This window comes from Seriola aureovittata, chromosome 3 (genome assembly GCF_021018895.1).
Source record: "Seriola aureovittata isolate HTS-2021-v1 ecotype China chromosome 3, ASM2101889v1, whole genome shotgun sequence".
Lineage (NCBI taxonomy): Eukaryota > Metazoa > Chordata > Actinopteri > Carangiformes > Carangidae > Seriola > Seriola aureovittata.
This window is the reverse complement of record NC_079366.1, coordinates 17255706-17266490: the sequence shown is the minus strand read 5'-3', so window position 1 is coordinate 17266490 and position 10785 is coordinate 17255706. Positions and strand designations below refer to the sequence as shown.

Here is a 10785-nt window from a genome sequence, read left to right as displayed (position 1 = left end):
ATTTAGGAATATTATGTGGTAAGTATACAAACACACGCAGTTTATTTTTATGTATGTCTGTTTTGTGTCATGTACATATGGAAATTAAATATCTATATTGTATTATTTTGTATGTACCTTATCGATTTATTGATTAATATTTTGCATTCATAACCTGAATCTGCAAAGTAACTAAAGTCGTAGAAAAAGTTCAAAATTTGCCTTTGAATTGAAATGTAGTAAAAATATAAAGTAGTATAAAATGCAAAATACTCTAATAAAGTACAAGTACCTCAGAATTGTACTTACGTGCAGTAAATAATAAAGTAAATAATATCGTGAGCAGATGCTTTCCCTTCAGTTTCACCCTCATGGCCTTTTTTAAATGCTTATTGTAAGTACAAGTTCGTTAGATTAGGAGAACGATAATCACAATACAACTACTAGATACTTTGTTAATGTTTATGGCCAAATCACGTTGCCACTTGCCATAAAAAAAAAACGTTAAATTCAAGTGTGTCTGACCGTGTTCACGCTGTCCAGCCTCTCGAAGGATTACGGCGAAAAGGGAAGTGAGCAGGAGTGAGTCATCTCGCTTCGCCTGGACACTGATGTCTGACTAAGAAATACAGTAAATGTGGTTCAGAGTCGCGGCACGTCGAGTCAAAAAGCTCGACAACAGGAGGTATAGTATATAACTGTAGAAAAACAGCGGAAAAACACAATATTTCGTGGATTTTGTGATATTATAACCTGCAATTTTTCGAAGATCGAATACGGCGGCTCGTTGGTCTAGGGGTATGATTCTCGCTTAGGGTGCGAGAGGTCCCGGGTTCAAATCCCGGACGAGCCCAACTTTTCTTCCTGTGATACACATTGATGGGGTACCGATGAAATAAGCCAAATAACTGAGGCAGCCACGTACATGGCCTACACAAAACACACGAAGACTACATCTAACTATAGTTTCTCATAACAAATCATCTACCGACATACATAGTGACGAAGTGGGAAGTGGGGTCTTTCAAAAGACTACAACTAGTAACCTCTCTGTTTTGCTGCTGTTTGCTTTACTTAATTACTCAAATTTGTAACGGGGAAGATCATTATTCTAACTGTGTGTTTGTGTGCGTTGTGTAGGAGTGGTGGAGGGAGTATTAAGATAAAAAGTAGCCACAGCCAACCACAGTATAAAAATACTCCATTATGCTAGAGAAATGAGTTCCACATTAAAACATTTACGCATGTAAAATAGCGGCAAAATTGACTATAGGTATCAAAAGTAAGAATACTCATTGTGCAAAATGTATCCTTTGTATTTATGTATATTGTTGTAATTATGCGTAATTATGCGTTGAATATCAAGCATAACTTAAATATTGTCAAATATAAACTTGTACTGTTTGTACTTTAATTAAAAAAAAAAAAGTTATCTTTTATGAGATTATGATGTATTTAAATTCTTATTCTACTACTACTAGTTTTATTGCTGTAAGATAAATGTGGTGGAATAAAACATACAATATTTCCTTCTGAAATGAAGTAGAAGTAGCATAAAATGGAAACACTCAAGTAAAACAGAAAGTACCTCTATGAAGTATAAGTACCTAAATAAATTCACTTAGTTACATTTCATTTCTAACAAATTCGATAACCACTTCAGAACAACCACACACACAATTGAAGACACAGCACTCCATTCTGCAAATATTGCCAATAAGTTTATTAAGTGGTATGAATATTCTGTTTTAAAATAAATGCAAAATTGCAGATAAACCTGTACAGTTACATATTCACAGTTTAACATGTTCCCTTTGAATAGCCAACATTTAGATTAAAAAGAGATAGGGTTTATTATAGACACAACAGTATAGAAATGTATAATATCCATTATTATGAGAGTATCAAAATCATGCTTAATAAAAACCTTTAATTGCCCTTTCATTCTAACAATCAATTATATATATCTATATAGATATATATATATATTTATATATGAAACTTATATTTGCAGAGATACAAAAACATATACAAGCAAAAACTGCAAAGAGTATCCAGGAGCAAATGCAGATCAGTTGAGCCGCTACATTCGGTATGTATGTGTGTTTGATTGTGTGCATGTGACTGAAAGAAAGGGTCACACCTTCCTCATGTATTACATAATTAGAAAGATCAAACTGTCAAACTGACCAGCAGATCTGTGAATAGAGCAAACTGATTTAAAAATGTTTGGCTTTGGGAATGTTTTATATATATATGGTTGTATATTTGTATATAAAGTGCACATTAAAGATGTACAAAGACGCTGCTATACACAAAACTATTTGTTCTCCAGAAGCTATAAAAAAAAAGTCATGCTCTCTAAAGTGGTGATGGCATTTAAAAAAGACGAGGGTGTTGTAGAAAATAATTTGTTATTTTACAACCTTTGATTGGAATCATAATGGTCTATTGCAATATTCAACACTGTGGAATTAAATGTCATTTTCTTTCAAAATATCCTATTTAAGATATCCTGTAAGGTATACTGGAATAAAACTCATCTGCTCCTGAAAAACAAAAATTATTGAGCAAATTTCCCTGCTTTGCACTTTGTATTTTCCCCATATAAAATCGTAATACAATGAAAAAAGGCTACCACGTTGTCACATCACAAACCAAACAATAGTTTATAGATACATAAACTGTGATATAAAACATTGGTAAAACACAATTCATTGCTTCTACCCCTAAACCAACCGAGTGGTGTCTTTTCCTCACTAACACAATAATGCCCCTGTGCAGCAACTTTCACATTTCTGAATGAAAACATAAAAAAGACTTCACTCTGACAATGAATGAGACCCACAGTCCCCGTTTTTTTCAACCCAAATACCAAAAGCACACAAGACAGAGGCTGAGCTGCTTTTATTAAGTGCATGTATTCTGCTGTGTGTGCCGTTAAACATTTGCATGTATGTACAAGGGAATGCGAGCATTAGCTACCTCTAGCTACCTTCATGATGTAAGCTGGTAGAGGCAGATGAGGTGTGTGGTGTTTTTTTTTGTGGTCGGTCCATGAAGGAGGAGTTAGCATTAGCGTTATGTCACAGGTAGCTGCGCTGATGAAAGAAAGCTGAAGTATGACACAATGCACAGTAGATGTGATATGATACATTCTGGAGAGTTTCACATTATATTGGCCTAGCTAGCAAGTGACACGTGTGTGTGTGTGTGTGTGTGTGAGTGTGTGTGTGTGTGTGTGTGTGTGTGTGTGTGTGTAGGTCCACAATTCTTACTTGAATGCATGCAGAAAAAATGCAAAAAGAAGCTTGAGCATGCTGTGTGGCTTCAACAGCGGGTGTCAATGCAGTTTGGTTCTGTGGCCACAAGAGGGCGCTGTTCTCAGGCCAGCTGAGATGTTGCAGCCTCTTCTTAAAAAAAGGGTCTGGACTTTCCGTAGTTGATCAGAGGTCTGGTACAACACCTACAATTCTATTACAATGTCAAAAAGAGCTGATGATAAATCTGATGGATAACACCAGCTCATTATTCAGGCTAATGAGGTGAAAACTTGCACCCTGAGGAACATTTCCCCACTCCCCGTTGGAGTCCAATGTTTAAGCCCAGCTCTTTAAAAACAAAAAACCTCAAGTCAAAGTGGTACAGTCCGACGTAGAAAACCAGCGCCGAGTTCCTTTCAAGTTGCCCCCAGCACTGTTTCACACCAGGAGGTGGCGTTTCTTGTGCAAAGCCAGGTGGTCAGAGCGGGAGAAGCTGCGTTCACAGTCGGGACACTGGAACGGTTTGACTCCTGTGTGCTTGCGGAAGTGTCTCGTAAGCTCGTCTGAACGGGCGAACTTCCACGTGCAGCCTTCCCACATGCACTTGTAGGGTTTCTCACCTGCACACAGAGAGGAAAAATTAAGAGGATGATTATTAATAAGGTGTATAAAAGAGGATTAAGATGTTAACACAGCTGAGTAAAAATAAAGCTTGTGTGTGAAGCCTCTCACCAGTGTGTGTCCTGCGGTGTGCTTTGAGGTGAGAGCTCTTGGTGTACACTTTGTTGCAGCCGGTGAAGTCGCAGCGGTGAATTCGTCGCTTTTTCAGTGAATCAGGAGAGTCAGCAGGGAGAGGATGCTTTGTGCCCGAATGAACTATTACTGATGGGTTGTTGCCCCTAAGACACAGAGAGAGAGAGAGAGAGAGAGAAAAAAAGATGCTGTGATGAGTCAACTGCTATTCACCACTTCACCTGTCTTTGTCTGATCTGACCAGGAGAGGGCGCTGTAGCAGCTGCCTCCTTCATGATGTTGAAATCTAAATGCAAGTTTAATTTGGTGGCAGCTTCTCTCCAATGCAATAACAACTTCTACTAGTCAGGAAGTTGAAAAATGCCGCTCGCCTTTTTCCAGTCCACCACGCCTTACTTTTGTCCTGTCACCTCGCATTTTTGTGGTCGTCATTTAACAATTCATTCACTGGAATTTCATTTAATGTGAAAGTTGACGCACAGCTGAAAGTCAGAAAAGCTAGCTGGAAAAAACTGGGAAATAGTAGATACAACTTTGCAATCTTTCTGGTCACACACTCAACTTCAATGAGCCCAAGCAGATGTGTGTGTGTGTGTGTGTGTGTGTGTGTGTGTGTGTGTGTGCGTGTATGTGTGTGTGGGTGTGTGTGTGTGGGTGTGTGTGGGTGTGTGGTCAATAAAGCAATTCTGTACAAAAGTATAACATAAATTCACCAATCAATAACAGAATATGATACAAAAGAATAGTAGAGAAGGAACAGAGGAGTGTTTTACGTTCAAAAAAGGAAACAAGAAAGAGTTGTCTTTCTGCACTTAAAGAGCCATCATTAAAGTGTGTGTGTGTGTGTGTGTGGGTGTGCATGTGGGTGTGCGTAAGTGGCAGTTGAGAGCAGGTGTTGAGTGTTGAAATATGAATCCCTCACAGATCAGTTCTGTGTAAAAGGAATGTGCAGAAAATCCCCTGCTAAAGAATACAGACACACACACACACACACACACACACACACGCACACACACACGCACACACACACGCAGGCACACACACACATAGAAACACACATAGGCCAAACCATCATTATTATACACACTGAGAAAACTTGACCTCTTTACCGTATACATACAGCATATTTATATTGTTCATATGCAAGTGTGTTTTCAGAGGTGATGACGGATAAAGACACGCCCACTTTCTTTAGGGTCTAATTATTTCACAGTTGGCACGGTGATAGGCAACCACCTTTACAACTACAGTACAAGACAAGCAAGAACTAACTGGCATTGACACAACTGGCACATTCCCTGACTCTTACGTCTACATCTGACCTGCTTTCAGTTCTTTGAGGAAAAGCCGTTACTTTGCAAAAGATGAAGGAGGTGAGGAGGAGGAGGAAGTGGGAAGGAGAGGAGTAACAGGAAGGGAGGAGCAGAGCGGAGGGGAGGGCAACCAGGAATGGGAGATGCCGGACAATGAGCGCTAAAAAACACAGGAAGCGTCGAGCGAAGGAAGGAGGAGAAAGAAAGGAGAGATGTGAAGAGGAATGGAGGAGGTGACAGGAATGAGATGGCTGATATGAACTCTGCAATGAGACGTGCAAACAAGACGGGAAATAAGAGAATAAAAGGCGCCACAGAGGAATGAGGGAATCTGACACACCCCACCATACAGTAGAGTCAGTGTGTCCGTGTTGTTGTTGTTTTTGTGTTACTGGTACGGTTTTATCTCTGTAAATTAGAAACTCATCTCTGAGCTTCTTTTAAAGTGAACTTCTGCTAACCCACATTCCCACTGCAGGAAAGAAAAGAGAAAACAGAGAGACTAGGACTTTGCACATTTTCCCCGGGGAACTATTCACAAGAATTACTGTAGCATGAAAAATTAAACTTTGCCCAAGTTTTAGACACAATTCACACAGATCCGCAGCAACAACGACAGTAAACCTGAGTGCAAGATAAGGTCTATCATGTTTTGGACTGGACTAATGTGTGAGGTTCAGATGACTTCATTTAAACTACTTTTTTGGGGACACTCATCAAGAGTCTTTTCTCTCTGGTCAAGAACCTGTCCAACTTGTACAGTGTATGTTGTTTTGCTGCCTTAATACATTGTGTGCAGCACTCTTTATTGGTAAGTGTTCCTTCATGAATTAGATTAGAATTAGATTTTCCTTGCCCGTTAGCCTTGTCCGCCCCACAGTTTGAGAACCATTGCACTATGGTAACAAATCAAGGACTGCTTTGATATCAGGACCTAAATCCTGGTATCGAAAAATCTAATATGATACCCATCCCTCGTCTTGGAACTGCACCCTCTGACCACCACTTCCATATAAAGTTAAAGGGGAAGCGCTGCAGCAGACAGTAAAACTTGTGACACTTTTGGTGCTTCTTTCAAAATCTGTATGAGTCTATTGGTGTGTTACTCACTCGTATTCGTGTGGTATCCTGATGACGGATGATTTCATCTCATGGCTGCTGAGGGGGTCATGAGTGAACTCAGGGCAAGGCTCTGTTTTGATTGGCTTGTGCAAATCGTGGGTATCGCCTCGCAGCTCCATGGGCTTCGTGGAATGAACTGGGTAGATGTAAAACAATCAGCGGATATGAGCTGGTCAGTATGGTCGAGATTTACTCACATTAATATTCTGTTAATAACTTCTAACTAGGTCAGAATTTTAAGGTTTTTCCTTTAAATTTGGATTTATCAAAAATATCTTTAAACTAGCCATGCTAGCGGTGTGGCTTTAAGGATGGCAATATTGGTCAGACCACCGCTTTAATCCAGAGTGAAATATATTTATAACTACTATATAATTTTTACTTTTATTTAATTAAAAAGAAATTCTCAAATTGTATCTGTCTCTATGACAGATTGTGGGGATGGTGATTTCTGAAAATCTTTAAATGACCTTCTGCTGACCGCAGAAAAAAGAACCAAAAAAACATGGCTTCCCTAAGAAACGAGAATCAGCCTAAAATGTTATTCTAAGAATAGAGGAACGAGAGGCACTTCTTCATTTTCAGTAAAAGGTATGTGTACATTGAAGAAGAAAGTTTGACATATGTTGGGTAAATTTTAATGTTTTTTTTGTTGTTATTTTGTCAGATTTCTGTAAGATTTTTTGTTTGTTTCATGTACAATAATTTACCAACATATACATTGTCTCATGTTAAAGCTCAAATCAAATAAACCTAAAATGAATTAATAGAAGTAGAAATTGAACTGAGTAAAACAATAAATGAGGTCTCACCTGTTTTGTGCTCTCTGCTTCGATGATGGTCGTCGTCACAGGCAACAGGTGGGCTCACCATTATTGGCTGGTGCAGGTGGAGAGGCGAGGAGTAGAGGACAGACAAAGGAACCATGACTGGAGACACCATGACCCCTGACCCCTGGATGACCCCGGAGCCCGAGCTGATGAGAGGAGCCACCATGGTTGGGTACGGAAGTGAGGGATTGGGCGGCGGGACGCCGTGGGAGGGCGAGGAGCGCAGCTGGGAGTGTGGAGGGGAGCAGCGGGGGGAGGCGCGGCTCGCCATGCTGTAAGGCGAGGGCGGGGAGCTCCGCGAGGAGGCCGGGGAGGAAGCGGAGGAGCATGGAGGGGAGGAGGAAGAGGAGCTGGAGGAGGAGCGCTTGCTGAGTGACAGGTCCACTGGCTCCAGCTGGGTGTGTGTGGGGTTGCTGGGGGAGTGGGACTGGGTGAAGGTGTGCATGTGCGCGTGGTAGAGGGGGGCGGGATGGGGGAAGATCACTCTGTATGGCTCCGGGGTTTTCACTAACGAAGAGTAGAATGACTGTGAGCGAGAGAGAAAGAGAGGATACAGGAGAAGGAAGCAGCAAAGGAGGACAAAAGAGCAGGGAGTTAAAAATTTCCGTTCTCCATTCAATAACAGGGAAAACATGTTTCTGCCACACAAACACCTTCAGCCAGCCAAAAAAATTTTTTAAACCCATTTCTGTTTGGGAGCAGATAACTGTTATGTCTTACAGTACAGTACATTTGTGTGTGTGTTCATTAGCCTTCTGCCTGGCAGTGTGTGTACCCATTGTATGCAAATACCCACTGTACAGAAGCCTGTTTGTCCAGGAAGAGCTGGAATGTGGGAACCACTCTGTCTAGACACGTAGCAGGAGTGTGTGTAGGTGTGTGAAGAGGTGCATGTGTGTGCAGGGGTCAGAGATACTGTATGGCATTAAAAACATGTCCGGGCATGATAGGAGCACTCAACACACACACACAAGTACCCAAAGCTACATTTACACAAACACACACGTGCCTTACCGTCTCCATGTCTGTCTTCAGAGGGTAATCATACATCAGCATGGCTGCACAGGCCAAGCTCCTACAAAATAAAACACATACACACACACGGGCGTCAATACACACAGTTAATACACAATAACACATTTACAGGCTAAATTCACATTTTGATCTCTTCATTTACTTTCCTCTTCAGTATGGTTCAATGTAGAGACCAGTAATGGTCTGTAACCAGTTCTGGAAGAAATACTCTGATCCTTTACTTAAGTAACGATACCAGTACAACATTGAAGAAATACTCTATTGTAAGGGTCACAAGCTAAATCCAGGGGGTTGTGAGATGATTTATGGTGTCAGAGCAAAGAAAATACATATTTTTGCTTGATAAATTTGGATTCAGTTTTAATACTTTTCCCTAACGTTTACCGTTTTTGTGAAATATCGGAGTTTGACCTCTGTGGCCTTCAAAAAAGGGGCCTCAACTGGACACTGCTCTTTTTGAGAGGGGTCAAAGGCCAAAAAGGTAGTGGGCCACTGGTTTAATCTTTATAAAGGGGTTGTATTTCATAGTTTTATCATATTAAAAAAAAGTACAATATTTCCCTCTGTCGTCCAGTGTGATATAAATATCAAGTACAGCATAAAATGGAAATACTCAAATAAAGTACAAATACCTCAAAATTATACGAAAGTACAGGAGCCTACTTTAGTAAATGTCTTCTGTTACGTTCCACCAGTGTCCATAACCCTGGTCACTTGCCTTGCTTTTAAAAAAAAAATATCATCAGTAACTTATATAAAGGAGTTTATTTCCACGGCAGACGAAAACAAAATAAACCGCAAAACTTCTGAACAACTCATGTACGTACACACACACTCCTTGAGAAGTGGTGAAAAGTAAATCACCTAAAGTAGAGGGAAAAGGCTCAACGAGGGTCTGTAGTTAAGTGACTGGAAACCGTCTGAGGTGTGTGTGTGTATGTGTGTGTGTGTGTGTGTGTGTGTGTGTGTTTGTGTGTGTTTGCGTGTGTGTGTGTGTGTGTGTGTGTGTGTGTGTGTTTGCGTGTGTGTGTGTGTGTGTGTGTGTGTGTGTGTGTGTGTGTGTGTGTGTGTGTGTGTGTGTGTGTCTGAGCACACTCGACGTCACTTCCAGTAAATCATGTCACACAATAGCCATAAAAAAAAGATTTTCTGTCAGATTTTTCACGTCTTCTCCTCCTGTGTACTTTCACAATCTCCACCAGAGGACCTTTTCTCTCACACTGCCAATCTGTCCATCATGCTAACAAACAAATGTTGTCCGTCAAACTCCACTTAACGGCGGGTGTGTCGTGAAAATGCCTGACACTTTCAAACAATGCTAGAGACAAATTTACGACGTGACATTTTACGAGAACACAGCCAGTTCCAGGTGTGATGGGGCTAGAAACTGTTCAGTGTCAAAGACTAGACAGTGAAACCTCTCTCACACACACAGACACACAGACACACACACACACACACACACACACACACACACACACACACACACACACACACACACACAGACAAACGCACACACCAGCTATTGAGGGCTGTCAAGTGTTTGGATCAAAAGTGTGTGAGGTTTCAAAGGTTCCAGTTCCAGTTACCTTAGCTTTGAATAACCAGGTGCAGCTGAGATGACTCTGTTTGTGCCTAAATGATTGTGTTTAAGGGAGTCTGTGTGTGTGTGTGTGTGTGTGTGTGTGTGTGTGGGGGGGGGGGGGGTCACTGGAGCATTACGGCAACATGAAGTGTCAAAGAATGTACCCTAAGGGAGTCTGTGTGTGTGTGTGTGTGTGTGTGTGTGTGCTTACCCATTTGTTAATAATTAAAGGCTAACTTGTCTCCAGACTGTGGACTTTAATCAGGTCACACACACACACACACACACACACACACACACACACACACACACGTGCACACACACACGTGCACACATACACACACCTTCCAGATGGGGAGCAGACCAATAGGAGAGCAGGATGCCTGCTTGCTGGGTCAGGAAGGGTGTGAACATGACGACTAAAGCCTCACCCTTCGCCTGGCTCCAAAGAAACAAAGAGACTGCAGGCAGGTGGGGAGTGTGTTTGTGTATGTGTGTGTGTGTGTGTGTGTGTGTGTGTCTTTGAGGGTGTGTTTTTTAATCCAGGTTAGCATTGTGATGTAGTTCAACTGGAGGTCAAGCAGTTGTTCTATTATGGTTGTGATCCACACACAGAGGTGACAATACGAGCAGGTATGAAGCACAAATAGATCGTGAAACAGGAGAAGGACAAAAGAAGAAACTTCTCAGCTTCTCTATTTATAAGTGAACAGTGAACAGTAAGTTCAGGTTTTTTCCCTACGGTAACAAGAAATTCAGAGTAATCAGTGGCAGAGTGAAAGTCCCTCTTGTCACCATCCTATGATTCTATTAAAAATTTCCCCTCAGCTTCTGAAACAGTAATGCAGGGAGGCACAGTACTTGTAATAAAAGGGTGGGACTTCTGCAAGAGACTCATTTCTGAC

The 10785-nt window shown here is 41.2% G+C and overlaps 1 protein-coding gene and 1 non-coding gene across 2 annotated transcripts in view; one reads left to right on the top strand and one right to left on the bottom strand.

Annotated features, from left to right (window-relative positions):
• The first annotated feature begins 760 nt into the window (after positions 1 to 760).
• trnap-agg (transfer RNA proline (anticodon AGG)) lies at positions 761 to 832 on the top strand. The gene has a single exon. It is a non-coding gene; the product is annotated as a tRNA-Pro (tRNA).
• Positions 833 to 1678: 846 nt separating this feature from the next.
• Positions 1679 to 10785, bottom strand: part of klf3 (Kruppel like factor 3 (basic)) — a 15898-nt gene continuing 6791 nt past the window's right edge. Inside the window, exons 2-6 of the mRNA XM_056372231.1 lie at positions 8275 to 8335; positions 7243 to 7786; positions 6419 to 6566; positions 3975 to 4141; positions 1679 to 3862 (exon numbers count right to left, since the gene is read on the bottom strand). Coding sequence (XP_056228206.1) covers positions 3681 to 3862; positions 3975 to 4141; positions 6419 to 6566; positions 7243 to 7786; positions 8275 to 8316 — 1083 coding nt within the window. The 5' untranslated portion in view covers positions 8317 to 8335 and the 3' untranslated portion in view covers positions 1679 to 3680. The remainder of the gene's footprint in view (positions 3863 to 3974; positions 4142 to 6418; positions 6567 to 7242; positions 7787 to 8274; positions 8336 to 10785) is intronic.